This window comes from Cyphomyrmex costatus, unplaced genomic scaffold, assembly GCF_001594065.2.
Source record: "Cyphomyrmex costatus isolate MS0001 unplaced genomic scaffold, Ccosl1.0 scaffold154, whole genome shotgun sequence".
NCBI classification, from domain to species: Eukaryota; Metazoa; Arthropoda; class Insecta; order Hymenoptera; family Formicidae; genus Cyphomyrmex; species Cyphomyrmex costatus.
Window position 1 is genome coordinate 59,866 of NW_017275544.1, and position 20,544 is coordinate 80,409.

Sequence of the window (20,544 nt, forward strand, 5' to 3'; positions counted from 1 at the left end):
GATGCATGAGGCGAGACGAAACAGAAACAGAAACTATGAAGTTCGTAGAGCTACAATCAGCTACAACTTACAGCGCCACTAGAATGAGATAGCATGATTTTTTCTCTCTCGCACAATTTCGACGAATAATGGCGGACTTCACGTGTCCAGACTCTTATTAGAGGGTCACTAGACTATATAACCATGGACTGCTAGTTGACTTTTTACGCTGTAATGAACATCACGCGTGCCCCCGAGGGATAAATGGCAAAAATCCGAAACACGAAGTCACATTTCGATGGTAAAACAGCGAATCCTGGTACTTCAATGATACATCGATAACTTACGTATATAGTATAAATCCTAGTTTACTATTTCAATCGGGAAAAAGAAAGAAATTAATATTTATTACAAAATGGTTAAATGTTGTTGCGTGCAATTCATCAACTTATAAAAAAGAGAAACAAGAAAATAAGAATCGGTTATTATAATAGATGATATTCCTTTAGAATACATTAATAGCACTTTATATCACGCTGTTTTATATATTGCAGGCTTTGTCGAACGTAAATTATTAAAAAAGTTGAAATGTGATACATGTTTCCAGCTCTTCAATCAATGTGAAACAGTAAACTCCTCATTTATAAATAGAAAAAGTTTTGGTTTTTTACGATTCCCTACCATTGACACTTCTAAAATAGTTATAGCTTGCGAAAAAATTTTTCATATTTTCAAATTGGAGAACAAATTAAAAATAAGAAATATAATTTCTATAAGTCCAAACAAACTTTCAGAAATATTAATTGTGATACACTATTTGTTAATTTTGATACACACATTAAAGAACTGGAAGTATTAGAAAACCACAATTATATATTAATTAAATTAATAATAACATTTTATTTCGAAGTAAAATTATTTTATGAAGGTAAATGCATCACAATATCTAAACAAAAAGATCTTTTGAGACGTACGTTAACGAAAACTATAACTTTTAGCGGTCAATAATATTGCAATAAAATTATATTTATATAACTATTAAATAATACATAGATATATATATATGTTTAAGCACTTATTATCTGTTTTTGTAAAGTTTATATATGTATATTTTATGTTGGTGCTGAACTTTACTAATAATAAAATAATGCAACATATGTCATATTCCATCTCTTTCTTTTTTCCTGTTTTACCATCGAAATATGATTTCGTGTTTCGGATTTTTGCCATTTAAAGCGGGGAGCACAGACTTTTGCATAACGCATAAACCATATACATAAAGAATTTGATTGGTCCATTGACTCATGCATAAGAAAATGGGCCAATGAAATTCCTTATGCACATGCTTTATGCATTATGCAAAAGTGTGTGTTGGGGCTCTATACCCCGGGGGCACGCGTGATGTTCATTACACGGTTCTCTTTGTCTATCTTACGGAAAAGATACAAAGAGTGGGGGCAACTAGCAGTCCATGGTTTTATAGTCAAAGGTCGACACATTTTGATACTACTTAGATACGGGATCGCGCAGTCCATTCTTTATTTTATGTCTTTGATATCTGTTTCTAATATTTCTCCTATTGTGCGTAGACCTTAAAAGAACGCACCCTTTTATTTCATATTTTCACGGTTTTGAAAGTCACATGATTCCGTGAAATCTTAGATAATCAACTTTTTATTATTCATGTTTCCAACCTAAGGGAAAAATTACATGATCACTATTGAAGTCTTTGAAAAAGTATAAAGATCTAGAATGTGTTCCTTTCTCGCGAAGTATCCTGGAGCCCCAGGGGGATCCGTGGAGCTGCCGTAGATACGTCCGGCACTGTGCATGTTGCCTCAGAGACCGCGTCTGTTTAAAAATGGCGTACGTTTTCGATCTTGATTGCGCTCATGAGACGATCAGACGACTGTGGAATCCACAATTCACCACAGTTCATGAAGAATAATGGACGAGGGAATCGTGGAGAGTCCGCTCGAACAGACGGCACAGAGACTCACCGATGACATACAGAGTATGTCGAATTACAGAGCGCTTTACAACGAGATACAAGTGCGTGCCCGGTACTCGTTTAACGCCCATCGAAAGCGGTAGCAATGCATTCCCTATCTGTCTTTTTGCAGAGACTTGTCGCGTCGTCCGTCGTGAACAAAGATGACTTTAAAAACTCGCTGGTTGCTGCACTCAAAGATAATGGTCTGGAGACTGAAATCAGAAACACGGTGTTTCACTGGGCACGATCTCGGGTACTCCCCAATCAACTTTCAATGAATTTTCTATTGTTTGTATCTGAACTAATATTTACTCCAGTGAGCCATCGAAGGATAAAAGTCTTTTAATTCCTAAATAATGATATTCTGATATTGTACTATTTTTTTTGTTAAGAATTTACTGATTGATTTATGTTGTTTTAAAATATAAGTAAAATAATTAGATAGATAAATATTTATATGCCTTTCTTTTCTTCGTTGAGTCATAATTTTTTTCAATTTTATATAGGAAAAACACCAGTAGATTATAATAGAGCTCACTAGTTCTATAAATGAATTAAATACATATTTGAAGTTTGGCAAAAGGAAGAAGGAACATTTTAGTACAATTTAGTATACATATATATATATATATACTAAATCGCTATATATATATATATATATATATAGCGACAAACAACAAGAAACCTATTCTTGAAGTTATATCGCGTTTGAAAAATATAGAATATACATAATGCGTACTATATAAGACTGATTGTATTTTTCAAGACTAAGGTCCAATTCATCTAAATAGATCTTTTTCTTTCTCCCTCTCTCTTTTTCTCTCTTCGTAGGGTTCGCTGCACTCTCGGTCAGTTTCATATATACAGACAGCCGACCTGAGCTACCTAAAGAAGACTCAGATTCAATGGGAACGACGTATACAAAAATCATTGAATTCAACATGCAGTGAGTTGAACGTTCCACTGGCTCGTATAAGATCCACTTCTGATAGGGACGAACTGGCTGAAAAATGGAATGAATTGAGCACTTATGACATAGGTAAAATTATAATAAATTTAAAGATATAATATAAATTATGCTCGGAGTTAGTTACGAGATATTTTCAGATTTATCACAATACCGACCACTGTATGCACCAAAGGACTTCCTAGATGTATTGTTCTCCATACGTGATCCTTCATTCAAAAAGCAACCGTGTGTAATTATAGATTTGTATAAAAATCTATCTTTCCCACCTTTATTTGAATAAAAATGTGTTTGCATGAAGCTCTTTATCGAAACATTTCAGAGACGAATTAAATTGGGATTTTAGTCATATACAAATTAGTGTAAAAACGCTTGCGCAATTGGTATGAATTTTACCTAATCATTTCTGCAATTTATAATTTGTTTACATGAATGTATATATAGATTTCTTTGTATATAGAGACGTATGTACTCAGAATTAGCACAGGGAATGCCATTACTGGGAATAAATTCTGATATGCCGGCCACAGAAAGTTTCCTAAATTTGGAAGCCGAGCGGACGCACATTGGCGAAAAAGTACTAAATTCAAATCATGCCCCAATTGCACAGGAATTTCTTAAAAGAGGATCTCCTCGAGCGTTGCGCGGTCGTATTTGGTCACTCGTTCTCGGATCTGTTATCAAAGATAATGTATAATTAATATCTTATGATTTTTATTGTATTATAAGCTAAAGATTGATGTCTCTGATTATTATCAATATAGATATAATTTTTCTTCTGTAGGATATAGAATATTATGAAGAATTGAAAAATATGGTTTTGGAATATGATATTGTGATAGACAAGCTGATAATAATGGTGATATATTTTAAATTATATTATCTGTTCCTAAGTAAAAGAAACAATGTAAAACATTTTATGTTTTAATAGGATGTGCAATTAACGGCAAGAAACGACGATCAATACTTTGTATTTGAAGATGTTTTGTATAAGACAATGTTATGCTTTTCGAGGGATTCTGAAATACTTGCACCAGTCACAACTGACAGAAGTGCCGGTGGTCAAGTGATCCACGCGGTTTTGCAAGGCAAACCTGCGACATTGGAAAATACTTTGGTCTTTCCACCAAGTGGTGTTATTCCATTTCATGGATTTACAATGTATGGTAAGATGTTGTGTGCAAAAGATTTAGTCAGTGCTCTTATATTTAAGACTATCTTAAGTACAATTGCAAACCACTCAAAGAATTGTATTAGTATTTCATGACATTACTTAAGACTATCTACAAATACTAGCCTTGTTCTTTGAATCTATGTAACTAATTGTCAATATTTCTACATCAGCTACGCCATTTTGTTATTTATATGATAATCCTTGCGCTATGTATTATACTTTCCGTGCATTCTACTTGAGATATTGGTTCCGTTTGCACACTGTATCGTGTCATGAACAAGGTATAGTTGCTCTCTGCTTGCTTTTTGAACGATTACTACAATGTCATGAACCGCAGTTGTGGGCTCATTTCAAAAATATACATATTCAACCGTGAGTTTATCTTTTTAGTCGCCTGTAGCATTATTTGCGCAATCTATTAACTTGACATGTATACATTTCCAGCATAAAAATAGTCTTCAAATGGCTCATGAGAGGTTTCAGTGGCCATTTACCGCCTGAACAACTATTGTATCTTTGGGATCTAATTCTCGGTTATGATTCTTTGGAAATTATACCACTATTGGCAGTGACGATATTGAGTTTTCGAAAAGAAAATTTACTGCAAGTTAATACTCAACAGAATGTAGAGGTATAGAAATGATATTGTGACATGAATTCCCACTTAATACAAAATAACAATAACATTAATTATAATTGTTCACTCAATATAAATGTAATATATTTAATAAATGTTGTACATAATAGTTACATTATTAAGTATAAAATTATAATATTGATATAATGTTATTTTGTATATTATTTAGTATGTTACAAGCAGTTGTGTATATATGTGTATGTGTGTGGATATATGTATATATATATATATATATATATTTAGTACTTATGTACATTTTCTTTTATTCTTAGGCTGTGTTAGCAGACTTATCTTCATTAAAAGTAATGCCGTTACTGCAGTTGGCTCTTCTAAAAGAATAATCTTCACTTCTACACATAAAATTATAATCACGAAATTTGTAAACTTTTTTTTAGATTTATATTATTTCTCTGATTTTCATCATATCTTACTCTGTAATTTTATTCATAAAAATATTATATATCGATAGTGAAAAATATATACACCACATATATTAAATAAATTAACGTGAAAATAAAAAAAAACAGACAATTTTAAAATACATATTAACTAACAATTAATGCGAATATAAGAAAGATCAAATTGTTGATATATCCATGATGGAAATACCATGGATATATCTACGGGAGACTATCGTAACAATGATCAGGGGAAGGGATAAAATGCGGCGCTCTCTCCGAAGGAGGATGGAGGGGGACTTTCCTGTTTCCGGCTGTCAACCGTAAAGCTTGGTCGGAGTGGGTTCGGAGCTGGTCGGAGCTCGGTAGAGTAGAGCGGTGAAGCTGCCTGACGTTCGTTATTCCTCTCGTGTTCGTTGTCAGGCTGTATTCCCGGATACTCGTTGGAAGCGTATCGAAGATTGGCACCCGTAAACACGCCTCGATTGCGAATCCCCGTGAGTATTTCGCGTCTCTCGTTCGCCGATTTACACACGTCGCTCGCTGCTGTCAGCGTCATTGCGGCAAGCGGCGATCTACGGTCCCCACACGTCATATGAAGGTAGGGTGGTTCTCCACCCCCAAATTATTAGTCACGCACGGCTTTGCTCAGGCAAATGAGTTGCGTCGGCGTCGTTTGCTTGTTGTCACCGACGCCGTACAATTGATGCCCGGCCTAGAGAGAGAGAGAGAGAGACACACACACATCGGCGTCGATTTCTCCCTACCATTATCCGTACCGGGAGCAACGCCCAGCGAATTATTCGCATGTGTTCAAGTGTTCCTGCGCGAAATCTCGATTGAGAAACTTGAGTTTTCTCGCAAGATTTGTTAACAACGAATCCCGCGGACGCTGATCTTTGCCCTGTCTCCAAAGTTGTGTCTGTATGTCTCTTAAAAAGATTGTAATACTGTCTACAGATGTTCGGAAAATATCTTTTCTGGCACTTCAATTAATCATTGTTTTTAAAAGTGTTCAAGATAAATCAGTAATATCTAATCACATTCAATATATCGAAATTGATTGATAATGAGGTTCTCATGACATTACTTTGTGCTTTTACTTCCCTCTAGATTACATGATTTAAGTGAATTGCCTGGACATTTAAACTGAGTCAGTAGTGAATCAAAATGGCTTGGCGTTTCAAAGCGTCTAAATACAAAAATGCCGCGCCAATTGTTCCCAAGCCAGAGGCCTGTATTCGAGATATCTCTGTAGGATCGTACCAGACCTATGGGAATAACATTACAGCATCTGCGGCGTTTATGGCATTCAATGTCGATCATAATGGTATCACACTTGTGTTTATCTATAACAAGTTTATCTCTCTTTTGAGATATTCATAAATTATTGTTTATTAATTGAATAAAACCTTTATTACACTATCCAAAGGATCTAGTTTAGCAGTATTGCCACTAGAGGATTGTGGTAGAAAGAGCAAAACTATGCCACTGTTGCATGCACATGCAGATACTGTGACGGATATGGAATTTTCTCCATTTCATGATGGCTTGCTTGCAACTGGATCTCAGGATTGTCTCGTAAGCTTAGAACTTTATTTTCAGCAAATGTATAGTGAAATGCAAAATACTATTTAAAAATTTGCATTTTTCTAAATATCATTAATTCTATTTAGAAGTTATATATTTCGTGAGTTACCCTCCGTATCTATTATTGAAATGCCAATGTTTTTCGTGAGGCATTTTAAGAATAAATATAAACATAGAGATAACTTTCAAAACATATAGCTTCTATACATATAGAAAGTACTTGTGAAGACCTTAAAAGAGTTAATTCCATTTGTGTAAAATTAGGTAAAGTTATGGCATATCCCAGAAAGTGGCTTGGAAGAATCCTTGTGCAATCCGGAATGTACATTCTCGCATCGTCAACGAAGAGTGGAAGCGGTATGCTGGCATCCTTCCGCTGAACATCTTCTGACTACTGCATCATTCACCAATCTGTCGCTCTGGGATGTTTTATCTCAACAGGAATTATTTTGTAAATATTTTATAACTTTACCAACACACTTGTTGTTTTACTCTCATTTATAAATGTTATGTTATTGCAGCTAATAGCGACCACACCGAAGTAATTCAGTCTGTAAGTTGGAAAGAGGATGGTACTGTTTTAGCGACATCCTGCAAGGACAAACAACTGAGGCTTATAGATCCGCGCGTATCAACGTGTATCGTTAATTCATGTTCGAGTCATCAAAGTATTAAAGATTCCAGAACAGTGTGGTTAAACAACGATAGAATACTTACCACAGGATTTGATGCAGCAAGACTTCGTCAAGTTTATATTAGAGACTTGAGGCATTTAAATGAACCAATGAAAACATTGGAATTAGATTGTAGTACTGGGTAAATATGAGTTGAATTCAATCTTTCCACACTTGAGATTTATTTAATTTCAGTATTGCTAAGTAGTTACCGAGATAATTATTTGTATGTATAATATATTTTATTCTATTAGTATTTTGATGCCGCTCTTTGATTCCGACACAAATATGCTCTTCCTCGCTGGTAAAGGAGACACTACTATCATATACATGGAAGTCACAGAGAAAGATCCTTATCTAGTAGAAGGGATCCGTCACAGTGGTGAGCAAACTAAGGGAGTATGCCTAGTTCCTAAACGAGCATTAAATGTAATGCAAGCTGAAGTTAACAGGTTGTTGCAGCTCACCTCCAATATGGTAATTCCTATCATGTACCAGGTTCCACGAAAAGTAAGTTGTATACATATATTGTATGCATAATATTTTCTATATATGAGTTGTCACATATAATATATATATCTACACATTTTTATGAACATCAAATTTTAGACATACAGAGACTTTCATGCAGACATTTATCCGGACACAACTGGCCCCGTTGCTCAAAATAATGCAACATCGTGGATTAAGGGTCATAATGCACCTGTACCAAAGATATCGCTAGATCCTGCTAAAAGAAACAAAGGCGAAGAACCGATTACTGTAAGTAAACATTTTATTAAATGCTATGGAAATTCTTATATTACTCTTAATGTGGTATACATTTGAGGTAGCTTTGTTCGCTAAAAAATTTTGTTTGCTTATTTGTAAATATCAGTTATATAATATTGCTTTAAATTAAAATCATCGATAATTGCATGTTTTTCATCATCATGTTTTCTCGCATTACCATCCCATTTACTTTAAAACAATTGGTTTTTGAGAATATTGAGTTGTCTTTTTCATTAATTTATTTATGTATTTGCTTTGTACAATACCTATTTTAATCTACGTATGTTTTTAAGTTAGTAAGACCTTTACCTTATGTTTTCTAACATTAGAATATGATAAAACTAACATCAATATGATGTTATTTATTTTATATAAAACGGTTATTTTGTTTGTACAAGTGTTGCAATATAACTTTATTAAAAAAATTGTTTGCTGAATATATATGAACAGATTTTTATGTAATTTATTACATACACATGTTTACAATATATTTTTTATAGAAAGTTCTAAATCTTTCTGTACTTGTTAGTATGATATTATGTGTTATAAATATGAGAAATCAATAGAATATATAATGTAAGAAATATTTTTATTATAATAATATATTTTATATCTCCATATTTAATTCTTTGCAGGAATTTCTCTTTATTCACTTATTTGATTATTACTAATTATGTATACATTTATTTTGCGCTATTCAGTTTCTTTCTCCATATTCTGTGTATATTTTTTTCACGTTTCAGATATCCAATATATGTTTTATAATTTATACATTAGCACCATTCAAACTATTATTCCTGGCACGTGTAATATAAGTGGCAATTGATGTTGTAGCTTATTCTACAGTGTAAGTAATAGTATGAAATGTAAAAACATCTGTATCGTTTATATGGCCATGAGATAATCTCTTTTTGTAAATTTGCTTTCAACAAATTTAATCACGAAATATTTTAAGCTAAAGCTGAAGCTTGTATTTGTATTTTTTGTTGTACACTGCTGTCTATTCTGTATAAAAATGCGAGCTACGTTACATATAATATGTAAAAATAACGTGAATGTAGCTGAATTGTTGCTATTGTTAAATTATCGTATTGATTATGCAGAAATGTGTCAAAAGTGCAAAATATCGGACAGTGTAGTTTGGTTTGCATGCAGTTTGCGGTCATTAAGGATTTTACCGTACCTTCAGGTACACAAAGGGAACTTAGCGGTACTCAAAGACAATCAGCGCGAAATTAAAGTAGAACAAACAAACCGACCACCGAAACCCTTGGTCATTACCGCGCCAAAAGGATTCTCAAAAGTGCAGAGCAACGTGACAACCATGAATGAGTTGCATCGTGAAAATGACAACAATATAGAGAAAAATGACAACAGTATACATACCGAGAAGATTGAAGATTTGAAAAAGCCACTCGAAGCAGAAGAAGAAAAGATCAAGATACAAAATGGAGGACAAACCATTCCACCAAAGCCTTTACCAAGAGCCTCAAGAACCAACAGTATCTCTGAGGAGGAACCAAAACCAGTAGCACGTCCTCGTACATCGCCAAATCCTGGATCAGTTGTTACATCAGTAAATCCTAATGCGATTGGTGGATATAAGGTTATAACTAACTTAAAAAAGAAATTAATGTTACATAAAGGATATCTGATTTCTGTAACAACGCGTGACACTTTTGCATGTGGCTAATTTCCTCTTATATCATTCATGTCATTGTCATATCATTACTCTCTCTCTTTCTCTCTCTCTCTTTTTCTTTCCCTTCTCCCCTTTTGTCTCTGTTCAATTAATACAATTCTTAAAAGATGGAGAAATAAATAAAAAATTAATTATTTTTATTTTTAATTTTAGCCCCGACTTGGTCCTAAACCATTCCAAGCAAAGTCGAGCAGCCAGGAATTTTCATTTGACAAGGTCTTCTCTGTACCAATTGCACCGAATAACGACAGCAACACCAATGGTTATCAGAATGAAATTAATAATACTGCGGAGCATAATGCAGAAGTAGATAAGTCGCCAACTTTAACACCTAATGAGCGTGCAAAGGATACAGAAAATGGCAAGAGTGACTCAAGTTCTATCGAAGAAGATGCTAATTCGAGCGACTCTGGTTACAAACCAAAAACACCAAGCACTGCAGAAAGACGCAAAGTGTTTGAGACGAAAGTGAAGGACGAATCACCCGAGAACGAGGACGTTGGGAATTTTGAACGCGGGACGAATAGGAACTCAATCGCCGAAAGGCGACGCCTTTACGAAAGTCGATCTGTATCTGTCACCGATGGGAATTTGGCGGAAAAAGCTATGGGTTCGCCAACCATGCTGAGACGAAGAGATTCTTTCAAGGGAATCGCAAAGAGCGAGGTGATCAAAGAAGATGAAACGAAAAAGAGCATTCCTATGTTGCGACAGCAGAGCATGGATCCTAAATTGGAAAAGGTGGAGCCTGTTGTAACACCAGTTTCAAAACGGACGTCAACAGTTTTTGGTGAGAGTTTTTTTGCAACACACTCCAAAAATGTTTTACGCGTTATTTAATGCAAATACCTTGATTGTTATGTAGGAAGAGTGTCCAAATTTCGGCACTTGAAAGGTACTCCGGGACACAAATCTACACACATTGAAAATATACGCAATATCAGTCGCCAAATATCCGGCGAATGTGATGGCTTTCACGGTAAATTTTTTTTCTCAGTAAAACTCACCAATCGACAATAGCCAGTGGCACGCAATGCTTATTTTCTTGCTGGATTACTAACTGAATTGCTAGTTATATTAGATTCTTGCCACCGTATTGGCGATGTTGACAATGTCAACATCGTAGCCAATATAGTGGCAAGAATCTAATTCAGTCAGCAATCCAACACAAAAACGAGCATTGTGTGTGTGTGTGCGCGCGCGCGCACACGCGCAGCCGGCTTTAGTTATAACTTTCCACTCAATAATATAATCAAAGATCAGATTTTGATGAAATTATATTACTTTTAATTTTCAACATGTTTCCATCAGATCAGTTTAAAATGTTTGCAAACGATTTAGTACATTAAAAAGTACAGAAAACGTGCATAAGATGAATGTTTAGAATAAGATCTGATAATTTTTCCTACCTTCCTTTGTAGCTAATCCTGATCGAGTGGCTGTACCTTTGAGTGGTCCAGGTGGAAAGATAGCAGTATTGGAATTGAAGAAAACTGGAAGACTACCTGACGGAGTTATGCCAGCATTAGTCCATGGTGCGACTGTAATGGACTTTCAGTGGGACCCGTTCGATAATCAGCGATTAGCAGTTGGTAAAGTACAGAAGTTGAAAATTTATAACAAAGAAGAAATATATTATTCCATCAAATTTGAGAAGTATCAATAGAATTTGCTTGTGCTAGCTTGTGATGACGGAATAATTCGCTTGTGGGAAATACCTGAATCTGGTTTGGCGGAACCGACAAACGAACCGAAATACATCATAGAAGCCCACACCGATAAAATTTATCTAATCAAATTTCATCCACTGGCATCAAATGTTCTTGCATCCGCTTCGTACGATATGACCGTAAAAATCTGGGATTTGTCGCTGTTGTCATCCACTGAGATAAATGCAAAAATCACGTTGATCGGTCATACTGATCAGATATTCAGCTTAGCGTGGTCACCGTGTGGCCAATATCTCGCCAGCACATGCAAAGACGGTAAACTACGAATCTATAAACCCCGGTCGAGTGATGTTCCTGTGAAAGAAGGAAAGGGTCCCGTCGGAACGAGGGGTGCAAGAGTTATATGGGCACTCGAAGGCAGATATCTCGTTGTAATGGGCTTTGATAAGTAAGTAACAACAAAGAACCACACGTTTTGTTCAAATATAGTAAAAAAAAAATATACACAGAGAAAGTAATGATCGAAATTTATATCTTCCAGAGTTTCGGAAAGACAGATTTACATATTTAAAGTGGACAATTTGAATACTCCCTTAAACACTGTTGGATTGGATGTTTCGCCTGCCATTCTAATGCCATATTACGACGAAGATAGCTCCACTCTTTTCCTGACTGGACGTGTAAGATTCTGTTTTGTATTAAATTTCAATTACATTCATAATAAATTGTTTACTTCTCTTTTTCAAATATTATTTATAGGGTGATTCTACAATATATGCATTTGAAGTAACCGAGGAAGCTCCATATTGCTGTCCATTGAGTCATCATAGATGTAGTAGTTTGCACCAGGGTTTGTCATTCCTTCCAAAAAATAAATGTGACGTGGCCAGCGTGGAGTTCGCCTCTGCCTTGAGGTTAACAAATAACACAATAGAACCTTTAAGCTTCACCGTGCCGCGTATAAAGGTATATATTACATATAATTAATATATATTGTAGTATGAAATCATTGATGTGAAAGTGCTAATGTATTCATCTGTTTAAATTAGAGCGAATTATTCCAAGATGATCTTTTTCCTCCAACTAAAGTTATCTGGAAACCAACTTTGCCCGCGTCAGAATGGTTTAGCGGCGGCAATAAACAACCATCTAGAATGTGTCTTAAGCCACCTGGCATGGATAATTGTAAGTAAAAGATATTATATTGTTAAAAGTATATTAGGAAAAAGTATCTGTGTGTGTTACATGCGAATTTTTATTCACAGTAACTGAGAATCAATCTCAAAATGCAATTACGCCTCCCCAAATTGCAACTAAACCATCTTCAACCCCTTTTGGTATCACTACACAACCTTACAATAGATTAGGATGGAATCCAGACATTAAAGCAAAACAAGAAGAGGTGAGAGGGCAATTGAATTTATGCATTTTGCATGTATTTTATGAATAGATATTGGTACAAAAATGATTTCTTGTGAAACATCGCATATTATTTATATATATAGATATATATATATATATATCCCCGATTGGTATTATTCAATGACATAAAGTGTGATGCATCCTAATTATTTGAAAAAAAGCGTTAAAAAATAATTTTTTTATACTATTAAAATTCTTATTGCAAGGCATCCTTGTTTTTGTATAATAACATGTTTGAGCATGTTGTGTGCTTATGTGCATTAGATCCAAAAAACTATGAGCCATTTTGTGGGAGACGTCATCCAATGTTCGTTAGAACAAGATCATATGGAAGGTGTTGAGGAACATGAATGGGTAAGTAGGTGTTTCATTTGCTGTAAATAGTGCAAATCATAAAATTGAAATCATGTCAATAAGATCAATACTAAATAGTAGGGTTGGCAACGTTACCTCATAAAAATAACTCGTTACCGTTACCGTTCTTTTTCCTAAAAAAAATAACTCGTTTCCGTTCTTCGTTATTGATTTGCAAAAGTAACTGGTTACCGTTATCGTTACTCAAACTATAATGAATCATTACTTTTTCGTTATTTTTTTCTTGACACTAATACTATGTGCAGATTTTTTTTATAAATATAAAAAACATCAAAATTTTATTTTTTAGTAGAGGAATAAAAAAATGTGTATATATATAGGTATATATAATTATTAATTATATACATACAATATATAATATTATATATATTCATATTTATTAGGATAAAATCTCATGTGATCTCGCTGATCTTATCACCTACAGTCTACATGCTATATATTAGCCTATAGGTTGCGTTATATGCGTTCCGTTTCACGCATAATGCATATGATACATCATTTTATCCTTGCTGTTCACCGAATATTAAAGAAAGATAAAATGATACATCATGCGCATAATGCGTGAAATCACCCGACCGGTGCGGACGCGTTTCGGATCGGGTGCTTTTTTGTATATTTTTGAAAGTGTTGCCGACTTTAACTGTGCGTTGACACCCACATCGATGTCCGTGGGTGGCTCGACTCGGTCGTCCGTCCTGACGCGCGTTAATGACGACGTCGTAGACGCAGGCGCCCGGTGTTCGTTCGGGCCACGCCATTTTCGCGGGCATTACATCACCCTCTTTGTTTTCACAATTCGTTTTGTATACGTATTATATTTTTTGATATAATACGTATACAAAACGACTGGCCACGAAAATCCGTTTACTACGGAACCTGGGCCATCCAAATTTAAAAGAAGAAGAAGAAGCAAAAACTCCCTACTAACTCGTTCCCGTTACTCGTTATTGATTTGCAAAACTAAATCGTTACCGTCATCGTTACTCAAAATATAACAAATCGTTACTTTTTTCTTGAAATTAATTTAATATTATGTGCAGATTTTTTTGATAAATATAAAAAAAGATATCAAAATTTTATTTTTTAGTAGAGAAATAGAGCTTAAAAACGTGTATTTGTATATGTGTGTTTGTGTGTGTGTGTGTATATATATAGGTATATATAATTATTAATTATATACATACAATATATAATATTATATATATTCATATTTATTAGGATAAAATCTCATGTGATCTCGCTGATCTTATCACCTACAGTCTACATGCTATATATTAGCCTATAGGTTGCGTTATATGCGTTCCGTTTCACGCATAATGCATATGATACATCATTTTATCCTTGCTGTTCACCGAATATTAAAGAAAGATAAAATGATACATCATGCGCATAATGCGTGAAGTGGAACGCAGTCTATGAGTGTGAACTGTGAATATAATGTGAAATAAAAAGGTGTTGTGATTACATGATTAAGAGAGCCAATCAGACCTATTCCTTTTAACGTCGCATCTCTGTTTTCTACAGCTCTAGTTACGATTAAAACTTTTACGTGGCTAGAAATAAAGTAACAATAAAAGTAACTAGTAAAATCGTTACTATTATCCCAAAAATGTAGCTGCGTTACATGAACGTTACTCCGAAGAAAATGTAAAGTCGTTACATATTCGTTACCGAAAAGTAACTTGTAACGGTAACGACATTACTTGCCAACCCTGCTAAATAGTTATGCATAATAGTGAATTTATTGTATAAATATCATAGCAAGAAAGAAATAGAAGTATATGCTTCAATCTATATTTTTAGATGTTCTTCAGTATGTCATTTAAAGATAATTACAATCTAAAAATAAGGGAGCTGAAATCGTATAATCTTATCTCTATATGTTATTTATATCATATAAATTTATATATTATTACATGTGACTTCTTATTAGCATGATTTCAGTTTTATTTTTGTTTGTACAGAACCTAAATTTACCTTTGCTGTGTTATAATTCTGGTTTTTAAGTAGTTATTTATTTATCGTAATAGTTTTTAATAAATAAACTCTTTGTACTCAGTAGTTACATATATTGTATTATACTATGTACGAATATACGATCATAATACTTTTTTTTATATTTCAGTAAAAATGACAGTACAAAGCAATAAATTTTAAAATTGATAGAAAATTTGTATATTATGAAAATTGAATGGTTAACATTTAAACTTATTATTTTAGGACGAGTGAAAATTGAAGGCTAGTGGATAGATGCAAACTGGTAAGGTAAAAAAATCTAAAACGTAGTTGGTCGAGCCGCGTAAATTATTCATAAGTTAGAATTATACAATATATCGCGCGAATGGCAACAATATCGCAGTGTTACTGTGTATAGAGTGAGAGGCAATTGTCGCAGAAATATACTTCCAACGATTTTCTTTTGCGGAGGAAGTAAGAGATAAGTACAGTGTTTTATATCAATTTACAACAAATAATACTCATTTTTTCGTAAATCTAGCTTAAGATTTTGTAATCGCATTTTTAATGCATAGAAGTAAGAATCCAGGCCTTGTTAAATCACATTAATTTAAAGTAAAAAGATAAACAAAGTAAATGACACAAAAGATTTTTTAATCTAACTACGTACATTAATGCAATATTTGATATAGCGCTGTGTCAGTATGATAACACAGTTCTTATAAAACTAAAATGCGTGATTATAGCTCTAGTCCAAATAATTTTTTTAAATCGCTTTTTGGTCTCACTTATATATTTCTAATTATACCTAAATCTATACTATTCTATAGTACATCATTGTAGAGATTATATTAGATGTAGGATATGCTTAATTATTATGAAGAGAATTGGGAAGATTATATTACAATTTTGGACAATAGTTTCATTCATCTATTTAATGAATATTAGTTTTGAAAGTTTAATGGATGAGTAATTCTTCTTAGAGCGAGTATGCTAGTATATTTATTATCTGCTTTTCAGTACCAAGTGTGAACGATATCAATTGTGTCAGAGAGACAATTATTGACGATTTTTTAATTATTTGCTACATATCGAGCATTAGAATGATCAATTTTTTATGTAAATGAGAAAAAAATCGCAATAATGTGCCATTTGTAAAGCGATAGACATAATATCCAATCTGTCGTTAATAAGAAAGAGAAAAAAGACAGTATTAAACAATATTATTAGCTCTTTAAAAATAATTTATTTCTCACTAAAGTTGACATTCCTTATTTAATTTATTTAATCGCCACACCAGTGCCAGATTTATCTTTGTTTCTACAATGCCAGGTGTCAATAATGGTCTCAATGTATAATATGTCATAATATAATATATCATTATATATGTGTGATAATAGAGCAAATGACAGTTTCCTCGCAGAATTGTGAGGCAGATGGTTTTTTACGATATTTCATATCCTTGCACGCACATACAAAAAGACACTATACAAATTAATTGATAAATACAACGCGCAAATAAGTAATCGTAAGCGAGTAATTTAATTTTACGGCGAAGTATACTTCAATTAATATCTCAATCGGTGAGCATTGAACAATCTGCAACATTCAAGCGATATTAATGAAGAAAAAAGATGACTGATTCTCTTTTTACAATAACATTTCTTATCAAAATATTGAATATAACACAATTGCCAATTTATTAAGCGATAACCTTTTCATCCAAATATTCAAATTAGAATATTTCATCTCGTTTATATATATATATATTTTTACAAGTCGTTACATATAAAAAATAATGGTACTATGTCCTCCAAAAAGTTTTGTAATTGGCGATAAAATATTTACTTTTTTTCTTTGTAAAAAATTGAATGTTGTCATTATATGTATATAATATATAAATTTATTTTTATTTTTCATACCTCCGGGCATATGAATACATTTGATCAACATAGTGCCAAAAATTTATTATCAATAGAATTTTTTGTATCTTGCACAATTATAGAACTGTAAGATGTTCGAAAGTATTTAAGAAATTTTCTACACGTGTCAAAGATATTTAAGATGAAACTTGATTTGACGCTGCCATTTATATCTCGTCCGTACTACTGATTTCATATTGCATTATAAAAAAAAGGAGGTACGATAGTGTTGCATATCTTAATATAATGTTTTTTGTTTATTCGTATATGTATATGTTATATATTGCAATTGCAATTTCTAATTCAGATTTGTAACCATTTTGTAGTTTTCAAACGAACTCTATCTGTTTACGACCAGATTATAAATAAGCGAATTTTTACAGAAACGAGTTTGAGATAGAGATAATAAAAAAAATGACTAAATATTTCACTCGAATCTCGTTGCTCTGTAAATCGTCGCTGTCTAAATAATTTTATCATATAGTGATGTACCTTTATATATCAATCTCATAACGTTCATGTATTTCAGCTATAAAACCTTTTTATCAAAAATTCTAATTATATCTGATTCCCAAGTATCCTCTATCTAATAAGTATAATTTATATAAATTCTTTTTTAATTATATTAAACATTTTTTAATATATTGGAATCCGTATAGCTTATTATAATTCGGATATCAATTATTTCAAAAAGTATATGGAATGTTTTTATTATGAATAAGTAACTTTGTATAATTGTATAATTTATAGAATGTATATATGCAATTTCATAATATAATATTTGCCAGTGATAATTTCATAATTTTTAATAATTTTTTTATGTAATATGCAAAGATACAGTAAAAATAAATACAATATTAAATAAATTATCTAGTATATCCAACACGATCCCTAGGAATCAACCTGAGTTCCGCGCCGTGTTTAAGAAATACATTTCCTGAAAGCATAAATTGTACGATTGATATTCGTATACTTAAAATGAAGATGGTGCGATATATAATATTATAAGATCTACCTGCAGTTTGTTGAGGATTAATTCCTATTCCATCATCTGTAATTATAGCCGATGTAGCTGGTGGCACTTTAAATTCCTCAGCAGCGAATTTTAATACAGCAGTAAATGGAGTATTTTCTGGTACACTAAGTCTGTAATTAATAAAATAATACATGCATTTTTTATTTCACAAGATTGGGCAAATCTATATAGTATCAAGGAAAATACTGCCTTACAAATATATGAAGCACATACATTTTTCTTATAATATTTTAAATGTCTTTTAAGGATTGGTAATTATTTCGTTAACAAAATTTACAAGCAGTAGAAAAAGTTTTTATTTCTTTTTGTAACAAAAATTACATAAAATAATTGTAGGTTATAGAACAATACAAAGTATAATTTATATTACAAAATGTAAAAATCTGGAAAATCAATTCAAGATATCTGTTTCGACATCATTCCATATTTCACTATCTGGTTGAGTTTTACAAGTCAACATTCTATTATATACTTGTTTGCGAATTACATGAGGACCATTTAATAAAATTTTTATTATTTGACAAAGATGTTTGTATTCAAATTTAAAATCTGAGCACCACTTTCCATTTATGAGGTACATATTTCGGCCAAAGTAAAATATTGCATCAACAAAATCTATGCAGAATTGAGTACTATCCTGAAGTAATTTTAAGAGTGATTTTTTTTCAGTATCTGCTAAAGCTATGCATATTTCAGGATCATAGTCAGTTAATTTTGAAGTAAAAGTTTGTACAACTAATTCTTTAATTGTATTATCATTAGATTCAACCGTTAAGCGTACAAGTCTTGAAACATGACTATCATTTAACATCTTATTTATGCATTCAATTACTTCCTCTTGATCACCATTAGCTATTGCCATTTGCCATGATATAATTAATGCCTCATCTTCCATGTGCGACAATGGTACTCCTAATTCTCCTAAAGAATCTATAATCATCTTTGTCGCGACAGAACTGCTTATTACTTGATTCAGAAAGGCATTTAATCTATCCTGTCCAAAATGTTGGATGTACAGTTTTAGATACTCGTCAACTATTTCTGTAGAAGTACGATTGTCCTTTAAATAATGTTCCAATAATCTATCGCAAGCTTTTTCCAGATCAGAGCACATAATGTCCTGATTTTGTAAAAATAGCTTCCTTTCTAACTTCTGACGTAAACATTTCTCAAAGGGTAACGTTTTATTGTCAGCTTGTACTTGAACAATGGTGATTTCGATGAAATGAGCACAGTTGAAAGCTTGTGTTACATTTTCTACAGTCATTTGTTCACTAAAGGTTGGACTCTGCAGTAGCGCGAGAAACGCGTCGATAGTCTTAAAAATTTCAGAACCGGCGGCTTGCATGTTACTCTATACAACAAAAGCACAGGTTCCATTTCATACAACCACTTACACTTTATATGGTAGATTAGGATCGGACGTGAGAGTTACTCTGAATGTCACTTTAGATCTGTAACACGTTAAATTTTATATTAATACATTGTACAACACCTTGTGCTGAAACTAACAAAACATATGGCTTCTCCACAATCATCTACGTGTCCTGTTATTATAATATTCAACAACTTTATATTTACTTTAACCTTGTAAAACTTTTCTGAAAGATATACGTACGCCATCGTTCATACGTAGAATTCTGTAAGATATATATAGACAATAATAATTGTCTTAAATTGTAACCAATTTGCGACAGACTGCAATGCAATAATCAAGCCAGGCCAACATAAACCTTGTCCTTCTAAGTATGGCTGTGGAGTTATGGACTGGTAGTTGCCTACAGTTTCTGCAAAGAAACAGTGCTCGAACTCGGAGCAGTCCGGAGGAGGTTAGAGAGAGAACTTTTCAAGAATCTCTTTCTCAATGTCGGAAATGTGCATTGCGCATGTTAGTTAAACTAGTGTTTAAACATACGGCGCGTTAATACAGATAGTTAATACTATGAAAAATAATATATCATAGCGAAGCATGAAATAAAATTTTTTTTGAAAATGTACAATATATAGATAATTAAAAAAATATATGAAACAAAACTTTATAAGTACGGATACGATCCTGCTTGTATCCAGTATTTCCAATCTATACTTATAAGGGTTATGTAATCGACATACACATATGTTAACAATAATATATATCTCAAAATATATTAAAATCCTTTTTTCCAGTTCCACATATTATAAGAGATAAAAGATCGTATTTTCTCCTGTTATTTTATTTATTTATATATATATATATATTCTTAAAAAATTTTCGCAATTTTTAAATCTTTATAATAAT

General features: G+C 32.7%; 3 protein-coding genes across 3 annotated transcripts; 2 read left to right on the forward strand and 1 right to left on the reverse strand.

Annotated features, from left to right (window-relative positions):
- Positions 1 to 1,926: 1,926 nt before the first annotated feature.
- On the forward strand, positions 1,927 to 5,230 carry LOC108783525 (TBC1 domain family member 19). The gene is made up of 11 exons (XM_018552110.1): positions 1,927 to 2,031; positions 2,103 to 2,225; positions 2,804 to 3,011; positions 3,080 to 3,167; positions 3,262 to 3,322; positions 3,400 to 3,630; positions 3,724 to 3,798; positions 3,871 to 4,105; positions 4,284 to 4,485; positions 4,558 to 4,744; positions 5,023 to 5,230. The coding sequence occupies exons 1-11, from the start codon at positions 1,927 to 1,929 to the stop codon at positions 5,089 to 5,091; spliced, it is 1,584 nt and encodes a 527-aa protein (XP_018407612.1). The 3' UTR covers positions 5,092 to 5,230.
- Positions 5,231 to 6,318: 1,088 nt separating this feature from the next.
- On the forward strand, positions 6,319 to 13,361 carry pod1 (coronin). The gene is made up of 16 exons (XM_018552065.1): positions 6,319 to 6,478; positions 6,581 to 6,729; positions 7,003 to 7,189; positions 7,260 to 7,554; positions 7,667 to 7,922; positions 8,022 to 8,174; positions 9,373 to 9,789; positions 10,039 to 10,675; positions 10,751 to 10,864; positions 11,307 to 11,477; positions 11,568 to 12,003; positions 12,097 to 12,235; positions 12,315 to 12,521; positions 12,605 to 12,740; positions 12,821 to 12,957; positions 13,242 to 13,361. Exons 1-16 carry the CDS (start codon positions 6,319 to 6,321, stop codon positions 13,359 to 13,361), a joined length of 3,714 nt encoding a protein of 1,237 aa, XP_018407567.1.
- Positions 13,362 to 18,076: 4,715 nt separating this feature from the next.
- On the reverse strand, positions 18,077 to 20,142 carry Ufm1 (Ubiquitin-fold modifier 1). Its single transcript, XM_018552104.1, has 4 exons — positions 19,885 to 20,142; positions 19,664 to 19,720; positions 18,246 to 18,376; positions 18,077 to 18,167 (listed from the first exon to the last, which is right to left on the reverse strand). The coding sequence occupies exons 1-4, from the start codon at positions 19,887 to 19,889 to the stop codon at positions 18,097 to 18,099; spliced, it is 264 nt and encodes an 87-aa protein (XP_018407606.1). The 5' UTR covers positions 19,890 to 20,142; the 3' UTR covers positions 18,077 to 18,096.
- Positions 20,143 to 20,544: the final 402 nt, after the last annotated feature.

What these genes read in the sequence shown, in the direction of transcription:
- pod1 (XM_018552065.1), top strand. Translation starts at nt 6,319, where the DNA reads ATGGCTTGGCGTTTCAAAGCGTCTAAATACAAAAATGCCGCGCCAATT. An exon ending in ACGGACGTCAACAGTTTTTG is followed by an intron (nt 10,676 to 10,750) that starts GTGAGAGTTTTT and finishes ATTGTTATGTAG; the next exon opens with GAAGAGTGTCCAAATTTCGG. An exon ending in CTCTTTTCCTGACTGGACGT is followed by an intron (nt 12,236 to 12,314) that starts GTAAGATTCTGT and finishes TATTATTTATAG; the next exon opens with GGTGATTCTACAATATATGC.
- LOC108783525 (XM_018552110.1), top strand. Translation starts at nt 1,927, where the DNA reads ATGGACGAGGGAATCGTGGAGAGTCCGCTCGAACAGACGGCACAGAGA. An exon ending in CGCTTTACAACGAGATACAA is followed by an intron (nt 2,032 to 2,102) that starts GTGCGTGCCCGG and finishes GTCTTTTTGCAG; the next exon opens with AGACTTGTCGCGTCGTCCGT. An exon ending in TAGACAAGCTGATAATAATG is followed by an intron (nt 3,799 to 3,870) that starts GTGATATATTTT and finishes ATGTTTTAATAG; the next exon opens with GATGTGCAATTAACGGCAAG.
- Ufm1 (XM_018552104.1), bottom strand. An exon ending in CCTAATCTACCATATAAAGT is followed by an intron (nt 18,377 to 19,663) that starts GTAAGTGGTTGT and finishes TATTAATTACAG; the next exon opens with ACTTAGTGTACCAGAAAATA. An exon ending in TAATCCTCAACAAACTGCAG is followed by an intron (nt 18,168 to 18,245) that starts GTAGATCTTATA and finishes TTATGCTTTCAG; the next exon opens with GAAATGTATTTCTTAAACAC.